This window comes from Dreissena polymorpha, chromosome 7 (genome assembly GCF_020536995.1).
Source record: "Dreissena polymorpha isolate Duluth1 chromosome 7, UMN_Dpol_1.0, whole genome shotgun sequence".
NCBI classification, from domain to species: Eukaryota; Metazoa; Mollusca; class Bivalvia; order Myida; family Dreissenidae; genus Dreissena; species Dreissena polymorpha.
The window spans coordinates 17,287,334-17,311,346 of NC_068361.1; the positions used below are offsets into that span (position 1 = coordinate 17,287,334).

The 24,013-nt window shown below is 35.5% G+C and overlaps 1 protein-coding gene across 1 annotated transcript in view; it reads right to left on the bottom strand.

The window, feature by feature from the left end:
- Positions 1 to 24,013, bottom strand: part of LOC127838898 (mucin-19-like) — a 55,683-nt gene that overhangs the window by 14,420 nt on the left and 17,250 nt on the right. Inside the window, exons 11-24 of the mRNA XM_052366966.1 lie at positions 23,439 to 23,561; positions 21,633 to 21,764; positions 20,393 to 20,521; positions 18,512 to 18,634; positions 16,440 to 16,556; positions 14,673 to 14,795; positions 13,113 to 13,226; positions 12,788 to 12,913; positions 10,024 to 10,152; positions 6,876 to 7,004; positions 6,211 to 6,339; positions 4,956 to 5,147; positions 4,096 to 4,590; positions 223 to 362 (exon numbers count right to left, since the gene is read on the bottom strand). Coding sequence (XP_052222926.1) covers positions 223 to 362; positions 4,096 to 4,590; positions 4,956 to 5,147; positions 6,211 to 6,339; positions 6,876 to 7,004; positions 10,024 to 10,152; positions 12,788 to 12,913; positions 13,113 to 13,226; positions 14,673 to 14,795; positions 16,440 to 16,556; positions 18,512 to 18,634; positions 20,393 to 20,521; positions 21,633 to 21,764; positions 23,439 to 23,561 — 2,201 coding nt within the window. The remainder of the gene's footprint in view (positions 1 to 222; positions 363 to 4,095; positions 4,591 to 4,955; positions 5,148 to 6,210; positions 6,340 to 6,875; positions 7,005 to 10,023; positions 10,153 to 12,787; positions 12,914 to 13,112; positions 13,227 to 14,672; positions 14,796 to 16,439; positions 16,557 to 18,511; positions 18,635 to 20,392; positions 20,522 to 21,632; positions 21,765 to 23,438; positions 23,562 to 24,013) is intronic.

Here is a 24,013-nt window from a genome sequence, read left to right on the forward strand (position 1 = left end):
TAAAAATAGTGAATCAAATTTTAAGCTTGAAAACTTATGTTTTGTGTTTAAACAATAATCAAATATCACTTCTTTTTTTATGTTTTGAAACTAAAAAGACCTTTACATGAAATATCCAGGACGTTTTATGAATTTCACCATTTGTGAATACAAGTCCTAATCTAGTTTCCTTCTACACCCACAATTTGGTCAAGCTAGCAGATATGTTTAATGTTTGCTTACGCTTGACTTTGATGACATAGTTCCCGCTGAGCCATCAGATTGAAGTCTCCGCCTCTTCATGACGATGCAGACGACAGCAATCACTATGACGACCAGTATAACCCCTCCTACTGCCCCACCCACTATCGGTCCAATGGAATCTGTAATGAAATATTATTTGTCAGTTAAGTCCCCCACCAACTGTCGGTCCAATTGAATCTTACGAACAAGCAAATCACAATGACACTTGTCCAGAAAGCATTACTGATACTTAAAAATACAGATACATTTCTTTGTTATCTGAATAAGCGGTGAACTTACAAACAATGTTTAGATGTCTGTAATTAAATGTCTTTGACATTTGTTGATAATGACCTTGTAAACATATTTCGTGTAACAGTTCAATGACCTTGTAAACATATTTAGTGTAACAGTTCAATGACCTTGTAAACATATTTAGTGTAACAGTTCAATGACCTTGTAAACATATTTAGTGTAACAGTTCAATGACCTTGTAAACATATTTAGTGTAACAGTTCAATGACCTTGTAAACATATTTAGTGTAACAGTTCAATGACCTTGTAAACATATTTAGTGTAACAGTTCAATGACCTTGTAAACATATTTAGTGTAACAGTTCAATGACCTTGTAAACATATTTAGTGTAACAGTTCAATGACCTTGTAAACATATTTAGTGTAACAGTTCATATTTAGTGTAACAGTTCATATTTAGTGTAACAGTTCAAAATATGATCCTTGTTCTGGGAATAATGTGGTAAGCTTTACATTTAACAATCAAAGGGTTGATTGATTGATTTTATTTAATTTATTTCAATATATAATGTCAGAATACATGGCATTACAAGTATAACATACAGATACACGTACTTAAATTAATTAAAATAAGAAAGAAACATGCATAAATTAGACAAGTACATAAGTGAAGCCATGACACTCATCATTATATATCAAGAATGACACAAAAAAGCGTTTGAAAAACACTTATTTCCCTTGTGGTCCTTGAGATATAGTGTTGTGTGACATAGGAAGACATAATTAGAAATAAATATATATCACAGATTTGAGCACCTTCATCAAGACACCTTTAAGAAAAACAACTGTTAATAATACACAACATCTATATTGCACCTAGTTTGAGATTATTCAGTATTAAAATATTAAAACTTATAACTATTTTGAAATAATGCTAAGAATTACATGCATTTAGCTTTTAAAGCTTGTAAAAAATAAGTTACAACAAGCAAATTTGTTGAATTGATATCCCCCACCAATATGCTTCTGGACACAAAAGTGTTATATTTGACACTAAAAAATGCATTTTTTCAAGATACAAAGGGCCATAACTCCGTTATTAACAGATGGTGTACAATGCCATTTGGCATGCATCATTCTCTTATCCATTTATATACTCTCACTCATACCAAGTTTCAATGAAATCCCCCAAAGAACTTCCAAGATATGGCTCCGGACACACAAACAAGCATTTTTTCAAGATACAAAGGGCCATAACTCCGTTATTAACAGATGGTGTACAATGCCATTTGGTGTGCATCATCCTCTTATCCATATATATACTCGTACCAAGTTTCAATGAAATCCGCCAAAGCACTTCCATGGCTCCGGACAGACAACGCCAAAACAATATCCCTCCGCCTATGGCGGGGGATAACAAGCAATTAACAATCAATCAGCACGACTTACAGACACAAAAAATATTTTTTTTTAAATAAATAAAAATTTATATAAATAAATAAAACAAGACTATTTCCAAGCAATATATGTCCCCTACCAGCTCCACCATTGTCAGAATTTTGTTGTTGTTGCCATAGCAACCAGAATGTCCATATTGCCATCTATTCATGTTTCAAGTTTCATGAGCAAATATGAAAAACTTTTTAAGTTATTGCAGGATCCAGAAAAGTATGACAGACAGACAGACGCACAGAGCACAAACCATAAGTCCCCTGCGATGAAACCGGTAGAGGACAATAAAAATATGGTTAAGAATCAAGAAGACTAATACAATGTTTCTTAGCACTGGACTTGAAGTAACTATACATTGCAGAGTCTCTAATATTCTGTGGCAAATTATTCCACAAAGTGCATACCCTGTAGGCAAATGTCCTTTTACCTTAGGGACGGAGTAACGCCTACACTCTATAAAGTAGAAGGGATTCTCGTCACATTTAACAGGGTCTGTACATTTAACAGCCTTGGCTATAAACCTAGTTTTGTGTTTTTGAACAGAGCTAGCTACGGTAAAATGTTCCTTCATATATAATGGAGCAGAATTAGAATTAATATTAAAGACAAGACAAATGGTTTTAAAATCAACTCTACTAGCCACTGGTAACCAATCATTATGGATGTTTGAGAAAGAAGTGTATAATACAATAAGAGATGACTGTTCGTCAGAAACACAATGCCCCCTATTGCGCCGCTTTGAAAAAAAAATATTGTTTTTTGGGTTTTTTACCTTTGACCTTGAAGGATGACTTTGACCTTGAACTTCCACCACTCAAAATGTGCAGTTTCATGAGAATGCCGCTTTGAAAAAAAAAATTGTTTTTGTTTGACCTTTGACCTTGAAAGATGACCTTGAACGTCCACCACTCAAAATGTGCTGCTTAATGAGATACACATGCATGCCAAATATCAAGTTGCTATCTTCAATAAAGAAAAGTTATGGCCAATGTTAAAGTTTTCGGACGGACAAACGCCATATATTTGACATTTGACCTTGAAGAATGACCTTGACCTTCACCTTTCACTACGCAAAATGTTCAGCTTCATGAGATACACATATATGCCAAATATCAAGTTGCTATGTTCAATCGTGAAAAATTTATGCCGAATGTTAAAGTTTTTGGACGGATGGACAGACGCCATATATTAGACATTTGACCTTGAAGGATGACCTTGACCTTCACCTTTCACCACCCAAAGTGTGCAGCTCTGTAAGATGCACATGCATGCCAAATATCAAGTTTCTATCTTCAATAATGCAAAAGTTATGGCCAACATTAAAGTTTTTTTTTGGGACGGACAGACAGACTCACATACACACATAGTGACATACACACATACTGACATACACACGTACTGACATACACACATACTGACATACACACATACTGACATACTGACTGACGGACAGTTCAACTGCTATATGCCACCCTACCGGGGGCATAAAAAAATGGATGTATTGAAAAACAAGAGATGTGTTTGTCGGAACACAATGCCCCCTACTGCGCCACTTTGATTTTCTTTCATTTGGCAGGAACAGATAATTATCTCCCTTTAAAGCTTATTACTTCCCTTGGTATTGTTTTTTACCTTTGACCTTGAAGGATTACATTGACCTTGACCTTTCACCACTCAAAATGTGCAGTTCCATGAGATACACATGCATGCCAACTATCAAGTTGCTATCTTCAATATTGCAAAAGTTATGGCCAATGTTAAAGATTTTGGACGGACAGACAGTGCAAATGCTATATGCCACTCAACCGGGGGCATAAAAACAATGGAAATCTTGAGGTAACAACAAAACATACAACATGTTATTAGTCATACAATCTGATTGGGCATCCAAACGAACATACAGGAACCTCTTGCCAGGCAACATGCATTTTTTATCTTTCTGTGAACAGTTTTTAGAATTAATGTTAACAACAACAAATGCATGCACTGCAAAGTCCTAGAAGATAGTTTCCTTAAGGTTTTGGTTTGAAATTCTAGGGTGATGTTATAATTAGTGAAGAGTGGAAAACTTGTATCTACTTAACATTACTTAACATTTGTGAATAACAATTCCCTTCACCGCTCTTGTTAGTTATTTCATTTGTAATCGTTATCAAGATCAATTACTTAAACTTTTGTTGCGTCCATTTTCTGAGGTGTCAGCCGGTTTACTGGTAGTATATGTGGTGGATGGTGTCTCTGACATTGTTGTGTCTGAGGTTGTTGTCTCTGAAGTTGTTGTCTCTGACATTGTTGTCTCTGACACTGTTGTCTCAACCGTATATTGTGTAGAACTTGATGGTACTTTTGATGTTGTTGTTGTTGTCATTGCTGGTGTTGTTGATGTTGTTGTTGACATTGGTGCTGGTGTTGCTGTTGTTGTTGTCATTGCTTTTGTTGTTGGTGGAGGTGTTGTAATTGCTTTTGTTGTTGCTTTTGTTGTTGCTGTTGTAGTTGATTTTGTTGTTGTTATTGCTGCTGATGTTGTTATTGGAGAGGTTTTCGACACGTTTGCTGTGGCTAAAGTCCATGTTACTGCAGTTGCTGTCGGTGACCACGATCTTGTGGTGGCTGTTGTTGTTGTTGATGATGGAGTTGATGATACTGTTGTTCTTGTCGTGGCTATGGTCGATGTAGTAATAAGACTCGTGAATGGTGATACAATCACAATAAAAGCAAATGTATATACAATAATTATAGCCAAATGTATTCACATTAACAGATAAAGCAGGTTACAATAAAGCACACAAATTAACACAAAACAGTGGGAAGACCAATTACCTATATTAAATACGATACATAGATTTTTTTATTACGCCGACCCAAAGCTATATTTATCAGAGTAATAAACAAGGCTTTCCATCACAGTGGCATAGTGGATATGGTGCCCCTTCTAGGGACCAGGAAGTCCAGGGTGAGATTCCCACTCTTGTAGCGTGTTCAAGAGAACTAGACAAAGCTTTACATCTAGCCAACTCAATACTCACTTGTTGTTTGTTTGTCTGTAGGGACAGGTGAAGGTGATTCTGTTGGAACAGGTCTTGGTGTTGTAGTGGAAGTTGTTGTCATTGTTGTTATATGGGCGTGGCATGTTGCGCAACACTCGTTAAGGACAACCGTTGGGTAGGATCCACATTGCCACGGGTTGCAAGATGGTTTCTTGTCACCATACCGACAGTCTGAATAAAGTAGACCAACCGAGGTTTGCCCAGAATAAACATAATAACCGAATTCAGTGTCCAATTATTATAAAAACAAGAAAAGAACTTTAATATTGCTAAAACACTGTAAACTAATAGCTAATAAAAAATCTACTTTTCAATTTATGCTATCTTTTATGATATAATAATTAACTGTTAATCCCATGTACAGTATATATATATATATATATATATATATATATATATATATATATATATATATATATATATATATATATATATATATATATATATATATATATATATGAACCCAAGGATACAGTGGGTAACAGTAAGTGAACATAAATAATAATTATCATGTAAGTGCTGCATTCTGATAATGGATAATCCACGCAAGTGACTTATTTTTAATATCCAGATAAACCCACAACATATTCATGTCCGTACAGAGTTTTTTTCAAAACAACATCATTAATTTACACGAATCTTAACACGCTTGCCTTTCATTCATCAATATAATTGTCATAATGCGATTTACAGCCAGAGGAAAGCACAAACATGGGAAGTGGACATATGCTTACTAAATAGAAATGAGCCTTGATTTGGGAAAACAGGGTTTAATGCATTTTCGTGAAGTGTTGCTCAAGATTAGCCTATGCAGTCTGCTAATGCCAATCAGGGATCACACTTTCCACCTACACTGGATGCATGTTCAGAAATGTCTTTCTTTAACCATTTGCATGCTGGGAAATTTGTCATCTGCTAAAATGTCGTCTGCTGAATTTCTAAAATTAGCATTTTCTTCGATTTTTTTCAAAGAATACTATAAGAATAGCAAACAGTTTGGATCCAGATGAGATGCCACGTTCTGTGGCATCTCATCTGGATCCAAACTGTTTGCAAAGGCCTTCAAAATTTGGTTCCAGTACTGAAAGAGTTAAATGGAAAAATGCAAAAAACTGAAAAGTGTCGTCCTTGATTAGCTTGCACATGTCAATCTGGGATGACACATTACACACATGCATTAAGCCCCATTATCCGAGAACAATTTTCAAATAGAAATATTTGACCATTACTCTACCTGGACGTGAGATATCCTGTAAATTTGGACATGATCTACAGCATGCCTGACTCACAGAGTCGTTGTAACACTGCCATCGTTGACTGCTCACTTTAGAACATTCAGGCTGTTTGTCCCCATAAGCACAATCTGTTATTGCAATTCAATACAATATTCACAACAAGCTAGGTAAACAACATATGGGCCGTGCTCTGTGAAAAAGGGGTTTAATGCATGTGCCTAAAGTGCAGTCTGCACAGGCTAATCCACAGGCTAATCAGGGACGACACTTTCCGCTTGTATGATATATTTCGTTTAACGAAAGTCTCTTCTTAGCAAAAATCAGAAAGTGTCTTCCCTGATAAGCCTGTGCGGACTGCACACGTAACACACATGCATTAAATCCCCTTTTCAAGGAGCACTGCCCATATAAATTGCAAAAATAAAATAGATAAAACAAACTCAGCTAGGCATGTGGTTAAGATTTGCTAGCCTCCCTAATATAAATTAATATTTATCTACTTAAGACTATTATTTTCTTTATCAAATAAAGAAAGGATAATACTAGTATATTATTAAATGTAATGAAACAACAATTGATGTTACACCTTGGATTTGCGATGATTCGAATGTGTGAAAATCTATATTTCACGAACTAAAAGTGCAGAAAATGGCTCCCACTTTACCTGGGTATGTGTAATCCTCTAAGTTGGGGCACGAAGCACAACATACATTCCTCACAGTGCTGTTATAACACTGCCATGGTTGACTGTACAACTGGTAGCAATCTTCATGTTTGTCACCATAGCGACAATCTAGAATAATCAAAGCGCTGAAGGCACCGAAGTACATGTAGTTCACTATTGCATTTTATTGACGCAACTCATTTTTCAAAATTAATCGCAAGTTTGAAATCAACACAAGCCATTCAAATTTGTAAACAGTGTGTCTTAACGCAGGGGTCTAGATGTGTGTGCACTTTTTATCATCCTATTTGTTTTATAGAGATAACTTAGACAAAATAACAACAACATGGCCCTTTTTTGACATTCAGAAAGCATAGTAGGTATGATGAAATTGGTAAAGAGAACTAAATATAAAGACAATTTGCGATCACCATCATATTAAATGAATACTGTTTGAATATCGAATACATATCTTACTAAGAATATAATTTCATTATGGAAATTTCCTGTACAAAACTTTTGATTTTTGACACCATATACAAATTCAAAATATACAATAACATAATTGATTAAAATAAATACATATAAATAATAAATCTGCAAGCAATACTTTTTATCACGAATTAGGTAGTCATTAAGACAGCCATATTAACCCATACTTTGTTGTTTATGCATTACTTGTTACACTACATGTAGCAGTTCACACGGTGTCAACAACTCTGACCTAAACATGGGTTTAGAGCACTAATGCGCTTTTTTGGCATAGCTGTTTTACCCAGCTTTTCACCTTAAATGACTTTTACATAACGCCAGCAGACACGCATGAATATATTCAAATACTTCATAGGCTGATTTGAGATAAAACCTTTAAACTTTGGCTACAGCTCTGTGTCTTTGCTCAGCGCAAAGGATGTTACAATCACTATTCAGTGTAAGGAATTCCGGACTATACTCTCTGTATGTTGAAATGACACAAATTGTGGCCCAGTTACAATTACGCGTTAAAATCCATCTCGCAGAATTTCAGGGTCAGTTCTCGTTCACTAAATCGTCTGGGGAATATATAATTAACTATCGATAAACACAGAAATTGTTCCTAAACGCGTGGATAGGCTCAGCCCTTATTAACATTAAGTTTGCTATTCTGAATACAATTTTGTATCGAAAAGCATTGTGCAAAAAATATACAATTCGTGATGAGATTTTTAATGACCCTATCATGCGAAAATGGGTCTTATTCCATATGTGCCCATCATATGTATAGCCCACTCAGCCGGCGCATCTCTAAGTCTGGTCAGGAGATGCATAATGAGTCCATAACACATTGCATGATTTTATAGCAAACAGCATCGCCTCTGACCAGACTGCGCAAATGCACAGGTTGGGCTTAAGACACGCTAGCCGAAACGCATAAGACCCATTTTCGCATGACGCGACTATGAAAGTGTGATTTAAATGTGTCAAAAGAAAACTGCCTGTAAATCAAATATTAACTTACGAAATACTTTGATGGTGAAGAAATACACTCATAATAAGGCATGTGAGGACACATATGATGTGCACTCCCATAGTATAATTTTTATCTACTTACATTAATAAGTGGTACTCTCGTAGTATAATTTTTATCTACTTACACTAATGTGTAGTTTGACAATGATAAGTTGATAACACACATTTCATGCTGTGAATATGTGACTAACAAGTTCGCAAACACAATAGTTAATTTTTTGTTCTTAATTTAAATATTTTGAAACGTAAATTGCAAACTTTATTTCAAAGTCAGCATTACGCCGACTACCTTTTAAAAAGATATTTCTTGTTATATTTAGTTGTTGTCAATATTCGGTTTTAGCTATTATACTGAGCATTTTTGTTGTTGTCTAAAATATACCTGTAGTAATTGGTGAACTCATGTTCAACGTTTTATCAATTGAGAACTGTGAATGTAAACAAACTTAACCTTCTACTATTGCGTTGTTAGCACCAGTGAATACAAGAGATCGCCGCTATCTGTTGAGAACAAAATAATGTTTCCCAGAAACAGCAATACTAGCATGCACTATGAACGAGGTTACACAATATACCACTATACTTGTTGATCAGCATCTATTAATAGCCTCAGATGCGGTGGTTACCGTTCTAAGCGTACTTAAGAGCAGACCGACTTGCAACACGTAGTACTAACCTTAGTTGTTCGCAGACGAACAACTAAAAATAAATCACACTCTGGGAAAATAGGGCTAAATGCAGGCGAGATGTGTCCTCCCAGATTAGCCTGTGCATTCCACACAGGCTAATCAGGGAAGACACATTTCCCTTTAATGGTATTTAAAGAAAGTCTCCTCTTTGCAAAAATCTAGTCTAGGCGTAAAGTGTCATCCCCGATTAGCCTGAGCGGACTTCACAGGCTAATCTGGGACAATACTTCACGCACATGCAGTAAACCTCATTGTCCCAGAGCAAGGCTAAAATGTAATACTTGATCATTATAATCATGTCACAAAGGGCAGTGTGCTGCTCTATGATCATTATAATCATGTCACAAAGGGCAGTGTGCTGCTCTATGATCATTATAATCATGTCACAAAGGGCAGTGTGCTGCTCTATGATCATTATAATCATGTCACAAAGGGCAGTGTGCTGCTTTATGATCATTATAATCATGTCACAAAGGGCAGTGTGCTGCTCTATGATCAGTATAATCATGTCACAAAGGGCAGTGTGCTGCTCTATGATCAGTAACAGTTGGTTGGAATTGAAACGCTTCTTAACAGTTTCAATTAGACCAATTACTGGGAGTACCCCAAAACACTCTGCCGAAAGTGTTTAATGAACTTAAAAGGGTGACCATTCCTTTTTCTTGTTTCATTTTACCAAGTTTGGCAAAGCTTCAATGTCCTCAGTTGAAGTTCATACTGCCCTCACTCTTTTTTATTTACAAAGTTAATGATGACAACAATATCAATGGCAGTGACCTTGAACCAGATGGGAAAATACCTGAACTGGAACATACGAGGTGTTTAAAAGATCAAAATTGAAAGCAAGTTTTGAGAATCGCAACTGAATCATAAATGATTTGTAACTCACTTATGAAAGCTTAGTGTAACAGTCTCCTTTATAAGAGACACTTCCAGACTATACTACTCACTTGGATCCAATGACATCTTCTGATAGCAACTCTCACAACATAGAGGCCTGTTAGTGTTGTTGTAGCATTCAGAGTAGTGGTACATGTTGCAGTCCGTAAGTCGGTTACCATAGAGACAGTTCTCAGACGCTACAATACAAAGGTTAAAGGTCGGGTTTATAGTCTACTTTGAAAACATGTGCATATTCAGCTGACTTTCACAGTTAGCCCTCAATCACTGGGATACAAGCCATCTGTAAACATTTCACGCAGTATGCAGCCACGGCACATTGCTTTATTTCCCCCACATGTATCCATGTGTACTCTAGGGAGGAGAGGAGCAAGCACGGGACAAGTTTTTGACTTAGAATATCCAGTGCTCCAAACGGGATTCAAACCAATGACCTTCGATTTCCTAGACCAGCATCCTACCACTAGACCACTGTTCCCACAACAGGGCACATGTTGATGTTGAGAGGGTCAGGAGCCAGTATTATTATTTAACCATTTTGTATCACTTTTTTAATCAATAACATCTAAACTTCATTATATTCAATACTTACGCACTTTTGTTTTGTTTTATTGTAAAGAAGTATTAATGCTTACCACCAAACTCTATGATTTGCAGTACTTTTCTTCGTTTGTTTGCAAGATATTATTTAAGAAACATATTGATTACAATATCTATTTCGTGTTTTCTAAATATTTTTATATATTATATACTTGTAACCTAATATTCTTCTTAAACTCTTTAAAATAGGGCACATATTATTAAATGGGCCACATTGTGGGAAGACAGGACAAAATACAGGAGCCCAAAGTGTTCCCTTAGATTAGCCAGTTGTCACAGGCTTATCATGCAGAGAGAACACTTGCCATCGTCACAGGCTTATCATGCAGAGAGAACCAGTCGTCACAGGCTTATCATGCAGAGAGAACACTTTCCACTTTTATGGAATGTTTTGTTCAAAAGAAGACTTTTCGAAACTAAAATCCAGTCTAGGCGGAAAACGTTGTCCCTGATTAGCCTGTGTGGACTGCGCAGGCTAATCAGGGACAACAGTTAACACACATGTATTAAGTCCAGATTTCCCAGAACAAGGCTTAAATAACTGACCACATGGTTTATTATCTCTCCTTATGGTTGTTGTTTAATGCACTGCAGAGTTAATTTATGATGCCCTTCAGTATATTATGCAAAATGCTAATTGGCAGGTATGGTCCAGCAAATATGTTGTACAATTCAACTAATCACTATCACATCCACCAACACTTCATGTAATGTTTGAATTTAAGGATGTCTTTTAAGCAATAATAGCTGTCTGAAAATATCGCTTAAAATTAATATATTTTATTTCTTTTAAGTGGCTGATGATATATAGAGAATAACAGGTTACTGTCCCCTCGTTTTGAAATATATCAGGCGAGGCTTAAAATAATATAACGTCGAGGCTTGCCGAGCTGTTATTGTATTTGTGCCGAGCCTGATATATTACAAAACGATGGGACAGTAACCTTTTTTTCTGTTTATCATACCACATTTTCCTTAAAATCTGCAAAACAATCCATTTCTTTATATTGAATATGTACGAATTCCTGCTGATTTTGCTGATCCAGCTTTTACACGTTGACATACATGTAGAAACGGCGTTCGAAAAGACAACACGAATAATAGCTTATTTTAAACATCGTATAGAGAAAAAAAGTTGTTTGCACTACAAATGGGAAGAGTACAACCGCTTTAATTATAAACGTCTTGAATTGGAGATCAGGAATGGACTGCAGCGACAAATTTAATCTAAGAACACACCTCACGGAATAGTTTGGAGATGCCATTTTGGAGATGTGTATTGAAATTGACATTTTGATGATGGTGTCAATATCGACATAAGAGTGTAAAATCGTTTGTTTAAATAGATGAGGATTAGCATACAGTTATCTTTTGTCTTGACTTTCTGTGCAACATTTGCGTGTGCAATGACTTTATCGATATTTAAGATTTATTGCCTTATTGATGACGTCATTTAACTGCAGTGCGGGCTGTTGCGATTTTTTTAAATAAACGTTTTTGTGATTTATGACATTAAACTAGAATAAAATATGTATGTTTTTGGTATCAAATTGTTTTTTTGTTGAACCTGATTCATGTTGATAGAAATTGTTGACTTTATTGATAATCCCACGTAACTCCAAACATTGACTGATATAAGAACTTCCTGTTGACCATGATATAAAAAAATATATCAGGCAACGTTATATCAGGCAGATATCAATGCGGTGGTATGATAAAATACATAAAATGCAACTACTTCTAAACATAAATACATTAAATACGTCTTTTTAAAGACAGAAATGCATACAATACAAATGCTTTGAGATACACAGACATTAAATACATTATCATTCATAAAACTATTTTTACATAAAATACAACAGCCTGAAAACAAAAATACAAAAAATACAAAAACTATGGTCAATTTGGAATGTGTGTGAAAACAAAAAACAACCATGGCAGATTTTAAACAGGGCCTGGATTCAAAAACCTATTCTTAGACTTAAGAATAATGAGTACACTTTGAAAAAAAATTAATATTTCCTATGTTTAAATATACAAAGACTTCTACTGGTGGTTATGTCATTTACAAATAGTTATTCTTGAAGAATGATGTAGATAAAGGTGGTTTATACCAAATTTGTATCAAAATAAAAGCTATAAATGAACATTTTAATTTAAAGATGTTCTTAAGTCTAAGAATTGTTTGGTGAATACAGGTACAGTACCTACCTGGAATATCTGCCCGTCTGTGAAAGAAGCACGTCTTGCAACACTCGTATGCTGTCTGGGAGTTGTAACAGTCCTGGGCGGTGACATAGGAGCAACGGGACGCACGGTCACCAAACTTGCAGTCACCTGAACATTCAGCAGCAACATTTGAGCCGCGTTCTGGGAAACTGGGCTTCATGCATGTGGGTAAAGTGTTATCCCAGATTAGCCTGTGTAGTGCACTCATACAAATTTGTGAATTTACGTGGCAACACTTAATTTCATTGAATAGCCTGCTAAATTGTTATTGTGTTCTTATTTGTTTGACAGTTTCTTAAATACTTACTAAGCCCAGTGATGGTGGTATGTCGGTACTGGCAGCTCATACAGCACTCCTTCTCTCGTCTGTAACAGTCACTATCGCTAATGGACGAACAGTTAGGTGATGTGTCTATGCAACCTAAAAAGAACAAAACAGAATTCAACATAGCAAAAACAAAACAGCATGTTATTTGGCAAACACTGAACAGAATAAAACCAAACAACAAGAGAATTTTTTTAAAACTATCAACAACAGAACAAAACGTATCCATGCAATCAACCATAGAACAGAATGCAATCTAGCAATAGAAACCACAGAACGGAATGTAACCTAGCAACATAGAACAGAATGTCAACTTTCAACCACAGAACAGAATGCAACATAACAACAACGAATCAGAATGCAATTCCCACCCACCCACAAAATAATTATATCTAGCAACCACTTAAAAGAATGTAACCTAGCAACTACCACCTGGCATGTAACCTAGCAACCATATAACAGATTAGTACAGAGCTAAAAATATACAGAATTGTATATGACATTTACAGAAACATGCTCAATTTGTGCAATTTTTAATGACAATTATTTTTAATTTAAAAATTCAACACATCCTTTATGTTATATACTCTATAAAAACTCTAGTGACAAAACTCAATACTAGCAAAAGAAGTTGTCTCCGACAGACTGGGCTAGTGAGCAGACATACACAGTTCAATAGGTCACCTGTGAATAATAAGGTCAAACAGAATGGAGAGATTGCATACAGCTCCTGACCTAACATGAATATAGAAAACATGCAAAATGCACACACAGACTAATGAACAACTGACATTATGATATCCAATACTAAATGCTCAGTAAGCTAACTAGATTGTATGAATTATGTTGATACTGTGTGTGACAAGTTTTGACCCCAGAAGCAGGATTATTATAATTGTTACTTTGTAAAGGTCCATCATATTATGTAACATAACAAATACCAAACCTATGTGCCTGGCTTTTCTGAAGAGAAGATTTTTGTAAGTTTTCACTGTATAAATTATCAAGAAACAAGTAACCCTATAATTGCTGGGAGTAGACAGGGTGAAGGACAACCATACGATGTAACATGTCAAATACAAAACCTCTCGGCCTCGGGGTTTCAACTAAAAACATTTTTCACAATATACATATAAGGAAAACAAGCAACCCTCTGGGCAGGGCCAGTTTTGAGCCCAAAGGCATGCTTAAAAGAGACTGGTTGAAGGACCAACACAAAAAATTATATGCCAAATACCAAACCTGTGTGCCTAGTGGTTTCAGAGAAGATTAAAGTTCTTCCTGTATTATATTCTAGGAAAACGAGTCAGGCATTAGAGGCATGATTAAAAGAAACTTTGTAAAGGTCCTACATACAATGTTATGAACCAAATATTAAACAAATATGAAACGGTTTTCCAGAGAGAATATTTTACATTTTGTAATTGTTTAAACATATTTTGGTACAGTTGACCTACAAATCATGTCTATACTTCTTTTCAAAATAAACAAAAACAAAAGTATAATCAATATTGATTTAAAGGTTATTTAAAATGTGGATACCTTGATTTGAGTTGAGGAGATAGTGGCATTTCTCGCAGCACTCGGTGTTGAGGGTGGAGTTAGAAGTGCATTGCCACGCCTCAATGCCCTCACAATCTCGTCTGTTTCCATACCTGCAGTTTGCTGATGCCAGGAAAAAATGGATTTTTAAACTCATGTGTATATAATACCTTTAAGTATAAATTCATTTTACAACTTATGTGTATTTTACCTCAAAGTAAAAATGGATTTTCGAACTGATGTATATTATACCTTTAAGTAAAAATGGGTTTTTGTACTGACGTGTATTATATCTGTAGGTAAAAATACATATTTCAATTGATGAGTATTATACCTTTAAGTATAAATGGATTTAAAACTGATGTGTGTTATAACGTTAACACCATATCTATGCATCAATTAACAAATAATATACTAACTGAATAACTTAGCACAATTTATATACATCATATCAATTAATGTTTGCATACTTTATTTAGGCCGTGCTCTGTGAAAAGGGGGTTAAATGCATGAGCGTAAAGTGTCGTCTCCGACAAGCATGTGCTTCCGCACAGGCTTATCTGGGACGACACGTACCCCTGTTATGATATTTTCTGTTTAAAGAAAGAATCTTCTTAGCAAAAATCCATTTTTGAGGTAAAGAGTTGTCACTGATTAGCCTGTGCAAACTGCACAGGCTAATCTACAACACTATGCACATGCATTAAACCCCCTTTTCACAGAGCATGGCTCACTTCTATTATAAAAGTATACAGAACATGATGTTGATAATATTTTTAATTTAATGTCATGTGTACATGTATTTTGTTTTCAGTCAAACCAGATCAAGAATACAAGTTGGAAGATTTATTTATCACATGCTATACCCTGTTTTCCATGTAATACAACCATTACATATTTTTTTATATTACACATGTGTAATACAACATTTTTAAGCGTTTTCATTGGCTTAGTTTTTGTTTATTGACCAATCGCATTTCGTCATTTTGCCAAAATGAGTCCGTTGCAATGTCAAATGACGTCACGAAATGTAAACAACATTCGGGATTTATCATAATATGTTTGCGTAAATATTTATTTAATTTGCTCATTTAAAAGCATGATATAAAAAAGATCTGACACTCGTTGTCATATCATACCATATTTTATTAAACTCGTCCAGGAAATTTGTGAGTAAGCTCGCCAAAGGCTCGCTTACTAACAAAATTCAACTTGTGCCAGATCCTATATATATTACATACATTCTATGCAGATATGGTGTCCTTTAAAGGGTCATAGATATAGTTTGGCATATTTTATATAAGTATAGCCAGTAAAAAATATTCTACAAAGCGTACAACCTACAGCATCCATTTGGACATTACAATTATGTCATTTGCAGTGCACAACAACATGTGAATGGATCTAGCACCAAGTCTCAATTGGTATACGCCACGAAAACCAGTAGAACTGCGCATCTTCCACTTTGTATGCTGGATTTTTCAAATGCATATCAGAAACGCAATATAGGAGACGCGTTCTGGGAAAACTGGGCTTAATGCATGTGTGTAAAGTGTCATTCCAGATAAGCCTGCAAAGTCCACACAGGCTAATCAGGGAGGACACTTTCTGCCTAACCAAATTTTCATTTTAAAGATACTGCCTTTAAATAACACATCATAAAAGCTGAAAGTGTTGTCCCTGATTAGCCCGTGCTATTCGCACACGCTTAACTGAAATGCATTAAGCTCCATTTTCCTAGAGCTAGGCTCATATGTTCATACTCACCAATGTTGAAGTTTGAGACCATGTAGGGACAGGTTTGACAGCACTCCTTCTCCAGTGTGTAGCAATCTGTCCGCGTGATATTGCGGCATCTCGCTTTCCTGTCACCGTATTCACACCCTGTGGGTACAATATCTTATTTTTTATATTATACTTATGAACAAGATGTGTTTGTGAAACACTATGTCCCCCCCCATATATTTGACCTTTGACCTTGAAGGATGACCTTAACCTTTCACCACTCAAAATGTGCAGCTCCATAAGATACACATGCATGCCAAATATCAAGTTACTATCTTCAATATTGCAAAAGTTATAGCCATTGTTAAAGTTTGATGCAAACAAACCAACAAACCAACAAACAGACAGGGCAAAAACAATATGTCCTCCAGTATAGACTGAGGAACATAAAAAGATGACCCACATCCAGGTGAGTTTAAAAGGTTGCCGGGGTGTTGTAAACATGGTGTTTGCATAGCAACTGGGAGGTCAAAGGTTGGATCCCCATTGTTAGAGCATTCTTAACATCTCTCAAAAGATGTAAAGGTCTGGTTTGGCCCAGAAGACACACTGGAGTGTTTTTCAAGAAGCCAAAGGCTTTCAATACAATCGAGCTTTCACAAATAGGATTAAACAGTTCACAATCTCAAAATTTAACAAGAGCTTGTCACAGTAGTGCCAAATCCCCGCCAAAATGTGTTTGCTTGTATGACAACATTTGTTTTAGAGAGTAGAATAATATTTGTAAAACATGGCTTCTGTGTCAAGTAAATCCCATCGGTAGATATAGAGTTATGCTCCGGACAAAAATTTACTTTGAAATTAAATAAAGGGAGGTAATTAAAAAAACAAAGGTAGATAGAATTATGGTTCTTAGTCACTGCACTTCTCCTACTTGCCATCTGTTTATATTTCAAGTTTCAAGTAAAAACCTTCAGTAGATTTAGAGTTATGCTCCGGACAAAAATGTACTTTGAAATTATATGAAGGGGAGATAATTCAAAATCTAAGGTAGATAGAGTTATGGTTCTTGGTCACTGCACCTCTCCTAGTTGCCATCTGTTAATATTTCAAGTTTCAAGTAAATCCCTTCAGTAGATTTAAAGTTATGCTCCGGACAAAAATTTACTTTGAAATTATATAAAAGGGGAGATAATTAAAAAACTAAGGTAGATAGAGTTATGGTTCTTGGTCACTGCACTTCTCCTAGTTGCCATCTGATTATATTCTAAGTTTAAAGTAAATCCATTGAATAGATTTGGAGTTATGCTCTGGACAAAGTTTCGGACAGACGCACAGACGGACGGACGGACAGGACCAATTACTACATCCCCTCCGAAAAAAAAATTTGACGGGGATTATAAAAGGTCTACCTATATTTGTTCTCGAGTTTTAGTTTTAGAACATGTTTAAGGAATTTATTGACAAGGTGACTAAATATAATTTAATGCGATAACTACACCTATTTAACTTTATTCTATAACCCAAACTAATAAATTGATTGTAACAGTACTTAAAAATAATGCATTAAGTTCACTGCAGTGTTGAATTTGCGTTAGTGAGCTACAACAAGAAATATAAGCATAAAATAAGCTGCGTCATGCAAAATGGTGTCTTGTTCTGAGAAAGCTGGTCATAATGCATGTGTGTAAAGTGTCGTCCCAGATTAGCCTGTGCAGTCCGCACAGGCTAATCAGGGACGACAATTTCCGCTTAAACTAGATTTTCGGTAAAAAGGGACTTCCTTTAAACGGAAAATACCATTTAAGCGGAAAGTGTCGTCCCTGATTAGCCTGTGCGGACTGCACAGGCTAATCTGGGACGACACTTTACGCACATGCATTATGACCAGCTTTCTCAGAACAAGACACAATGGATCTTATGCAGGCTGCTCAGCAGCTACTCTGTCAGTTATTAACACAACTAAACATTGGGTGACCTTAGAGTGGAAAGGGTAGCTCCTGACCAGACTGCGCATATGTGAAGGTTGATCAGGAGCTACGCTGGCCAATTATTGCACTAGACCCATTTTTGCATGACATGGCTAAAAAAATAAGAAAACTAATGATCCCTACCAGGATTGGTCACTTCCTTGATAGCCTCGCAGTGAGAGCAGCAGACGTTCCTCTTACTGTCGTCATAGCAATCAAACCTAGGTCGAAGGTCACAATCCACCTCTCTGTCTCCATAGCGACAACCTGAGATGAAAACGCAGCATTCTAAGGCCCGTATTCACCAACACATTATGAGACTAAAGAATACAGAATAGACATAGAACCAATATAATTCCTTTAGAGTTTGAATATATTCTGTTAAGACGTAATTTTTAAAACACAATAATAAGCGTACACAACTCGTTTTCAGAATTCATAGCAATTTAATTCTAACACAACGTTTTCCAATGTTCGTAAAATATTCTGAACTACAAGCTAAATGTAGGGCCTATCGGCCCAATGACAATAACAAATCGTGAAACCGTAATATTCGGCCGTGTGTATGACTCTGACCTCTCTACTGATGAACAGTATATTAATATAGATAATGGAACATCCAATGGTGACGTGTACAATTTCAGATGGGATCTTGTGCAAAACCACGAGCCCAAGGTAGCGAAGTAATATGCTATATATGCCAGGGACATTATAAGGATGTCAGCCCGCCATTTATATGAAATTATACAACAATCAATGGGCCGCTTGCATACCCAAAACATGTCTAATTAGTGAGATAAGCAATGGGTAATTAACTTGGTGTCTGCGTCTTGTATAGTTTGACGTTATTTAGAAGATACCATCTGTACTATACATCTGGCATCGCTCTAAAACACGTATCATTAATTAGCTGAGCCACATCCATAGTTAAAAGGTACAATATGCTCAAAGCATATACCGTAGTGGGAATTTTCCAATTTTGTGACCCGCTAATAACACTGAATTTCTGTTTTTAATATTTTTCCAATGTGTATAATATTTAGTAAACTAACATTTACTATAATATTTAAATTAATAATATTTAATTTCTTTTTGTTGGACAACTTACTTTGTTACGTCTGCCACTGTTGATTATGTCATTAACAAAATAATTAATGTTCTACATAAAGATTGATTAAGATAGCAGAGGTAAATGCCAAGTTTGACTCAAAATTAAAGAAATTCTTGAATAATCGATTTTCAAGAATATTCTTAATTAATATTAAAGGACTTATAACTTGAGACATTTTATGTTTTGGTTAATCAATGTTAAAGTATTTCTTGACTCCCAATATTAAATATCAAGACATTTTATATATAAGAAAATCATTAAAAAAATAAAATAATTATTTAACAAAAACAAGTATCCAGAGTTGTTCCCCCTATAGAGTGGTTCTATTCAACAATATACATTTTGTAATGCTACATTTTAAATGGCTTTATAACTGAAACTTTAATTTTGATAAACAAATGTTTGAGCTTCAACCATGGCTTATGAACAATATATTAGCATTGTTTTAAAAAAAAAAAAAAAATGGGCTAAATGAATGTGTGAAAAGTGTCGACCAAGATTAGCTTGTGCAGTCCGCAAAGGCTAATCAGGGATCGCACTTTCTGCCTTAACCAGATTTTTGTTCCGAAGAGACTGCTTTTGAAAAAAAAATCCACATAAAGCTTAACCCTTTCAGTGCGGGAACCGAATTTTGAAGGCCTTTGAAAACAGTTTGGATCCAGATGACGTCTCATCAGGATCCAAACTGTTTGCTATTCTGATAATATTCTTTGAAAAAAATCTAAGAAAATGCTAATTTTAGAAATTAAGCAGACGACATTTTAGCAGACGACAAATTTCCCAGCATGCAATGGGTTAAAGTTTTGTCCCTGATAAGCCTCTGCTGACTACCCAGGCTAATCTGGGAGGACACCTGACAAATATGCATTAAGCCCTATTTTCCCAGAGCAAGTCTAATATGATTATTCAATTACCTGCGCCAAGGGCAGAAGACCTGTCATAGTAAGTGCACGTTTCACAGCACTCGTCAGCCTTCTTAGCATCATAACACTCGAATGCAATGATTGTAGGACAGCTTGTTGACTTATCACCATAGCGACAACCTCAAATAAAATAATATTATAATATAATTTTAGAAAATAGTTATATGTTTCAGTAATCTTTTTACACATTTATTGCCCAATCAAAAGCTTAAGTATTAGTCTACCCTAATAGAAGCTGACCAATAGTTTTAAGGCATGTGTATTAAGCTAATTTAAGTTCTTTACAAATTACATTACAATAACATTTGTAAATAAAGCAAAACATCAGCAAATAAGCTGTTAATGTTTCAATTACCCATTCATAATTCTTGAATGAACATATCTAAAACCAAAATTTTAGATAAAAAACTTGGATAAAATTAAATGTTGATAGATCTACCTCATTTTACGATCTTTAGTCAACGTCTATGATTTGTTATTGAAAGCAAGAACAAGGATTGAGTGTTAGAGTTGAATGATTCAGACTTTTACAGGTAAATATAATTATGGTGGTTAAAATCCACTATGTCAATGAATTTGTGATTGGGTGGTTTTTGCAAAAATTTTGCTCTTGTACAATTTTATGGAATTTATATCAAGATATTACTTACAATCTTTTGCAAAGTACGGTTACAATTTTTTCCAAAATTACAAGTCTGCTGTAATATTTCTGTCAACCCTGTCAAATCCAATTGTATGTGCTTTGTTTTTGTTTTCTTTTAATGAACTCGTTAAAGAGAGAGCTGACATTATCCTTTTACCACTTAGATACCTATTTTGACGCATGTGTAGTCCTTTAGAAAGTTATGCTTAACCCTTTCAGTGCGGGAACCAAATTTTGAAGGCCTTTGCAAACAGTTTGGATCCAGATGAGACGCCACAGAACGTGGCGTCTCATCAGGATCCAAACTGTTTGCTATCCTGATAGTATTCTTTGAAAAAAAATCGAAGAAAATGCTTATTTTAGAAATTCAGCAGACGACATTTTAGCAGAAGACAAATTTCCCAGCATGCAAAGGGTTAATCAAATACATTTCTTACTACATTCAAGAAGCAAAGTCTTCATTTCCAACCCTTAGTTACTGATGAGCAGCAAACAGCATAAAACCTGAACAGACTGCCAGTTACTTGTTGCAAATGCCATTTTCCCTTTGCTTCTGAAGGGGAAAGGGTTATAAAGCAGTACACTCACTGGCTGGTAAGTTGCTCTTTCTGTTATATGAACATGTCTCGCAGCAGTTTGTCTCAACTTTGGGATCGTAACATTGAAAATGTTCAGAAACACTGCTACAGTTTGACCATCTGTCTCCATATTTGCAGGTCTCTGTAAAAGAAAATGGTTCAATTTAAAGCTTAGAAATTGCTTACAAGTTGACAGCATTTGTTCTGAGGATATCAACTGAAGTCCTAAGCAATATTTGCTTTTTTGATTTTCTTTAAAAAAAATGCTTTTCTAAAATGTTTAAATGCAAAATAAAATGTTCTTACAATGTATATTATATTCTTATTTGGAAAGATTGATGTGAAATCACAGAAATCAGGTAAAGAAATCTTGCTATGAAATGCAAGAATTTATATTTATATACCTTTAAATTCTACAATTTTAGTGTACACTACTTAAAGTCCCAAATAGCAAACTGCAAGCAAATATGTAAAATTTATAGGAAGACAAATCCGAGGCAGCATTATCAGTCCCTGTCTTTATATAGAGACAGCATAACATAAGCATAGTATGAGGGAAGTCATTCTTTATAAAGAGACAGCATAACATAAGCATAGTATGAGGGAAGTCATTCTTTATATAGAGACAGCATAATATGAGGGAAGTATTTCTTTAATCCTTTACCACTTAGATACGTATTTTGACGCATTTTTAGTCCCTTAGAAAGTTACATTTAATTAAAGGCCTTTCTTACTAGATTCAAGTTTTAAAGGCTTCATTTCCAACCCATACATACTGATGGGAAGCAAACAGCATACAACCTCAACATACTGCGAGTTAGTTTTTGGATAACTTTTTAATATTGGCTTTTATAAGATTAAATCAATTATAATTTATTTAAATTCTATGGGAGACACAATCTGTAATCAATAGCTCCAATCTTTATATGAACAAATGGTATATAGCAAACTTTGCTGCAACTGAACGCACATTATGAAGTCAATATTTTATGGGAACAAATCCATCAATCAAGACTATAGGTCAAGCTGCTCTACGGTTTACCACTTAGATACGAATTTTGACACATTTGAAGCCCCTCAGAAAGTTACACTTAATTAAATACCTTTCTTACTAGATTCAAGTTTTAAAGGCTTCATTTCCAACCCTTAGATACTGATGAGCAGCAAATAGCATTAAAAACCTGAACAGACTGCGAGTTACTCATTGCATGCTGGTTGTAAAAGCCATTTCCCTTTGCTTCTGGGCGGGAAAGGGTTTCAATACTAGAAGCAAAAGCACATGGTTAACAAGAAGTTATATAACTTGAAACTGAAATAAAACTTTAAACTGCAAATAACTGCAGTAGGTGAGGGGGAGAAATAGTGGGAAACATGTTAATGGAACAGTAGCAAACTGTATATTAATATTTTAACATGTGAACCTGAAATAAAAGAACTATGTAACAAATGCCATGCACTTTTTTGAAGGTTATCTGAAATGAACAAATTACTAGAAGGGGCTTTAACCAAGGCCAAATGTTAGCCTACACACAATTTTAATCACTGTAAACAACTGAAACAAATATTTATTGAACATCATCTATCAGCTCAAGATTTATATCTGCTGATTTGTTTATTCATAAAGCTATTTCCAATGAAGCTTTTAATATGTTTTATCTACTGGTCATACTGCTGCTGTGAATTAAACAATGGATTTACACTAATTTTGTTCTGTTAATAATAATTGAATGGATAATTGTGTTTAGTTATGCCCCTTCTAGTCAACATGTGAAGGTCAGAAACAATGCTGCATGAACTCAATAACTGCTTTGGTAACCTGCAGAGAGAACCACATAATCTTGGCACGTGCTACAACAGCCGTGCTCAATGCGGGGCTCGTAGCAGTCAGCACGGGCGATCCTCCAGCATTTCAGATCTCGGTCACCATACGCACAGGACTCTGGTAGAGCAAAGACACAGTAAGGTCAAGGTAAAGTATCAGTAAGGTCAAGAGCAAGGTCACAGTAAGGTCAAGAGGTCACAGTAAGGTCAAGAGTAGGTTACAGTAAAGTCAACACAAGGTCCCAGTAGGGTCACAGGTCAAGAGCAGGTCATAGTAAGGTCAAGAGCAAGTAACAGTAAGGTCAAGAGTAGGTCACAGTAAGGTCAAGAGCAGGTCACAGTAAGGTCAAGAGCAGGTCACAGTAAGGTCAAGTACAGGTCACAGTAAGGTCAAGTGCAGGTCACAGTAAGGTCACAGTAAGGTAAAGAGTAGGTCACAGTAAGGTCAACAGCAGGTCACAGTAAGGTCAAGAGCAGGTCACAGTAAGGTCAACAGCAGGTAACAGTAAGGTCAACAGCAGGTCACAGTAAGGTCAACAGCAGGTAACAGTAAGGTCAAAAGACAGAAAA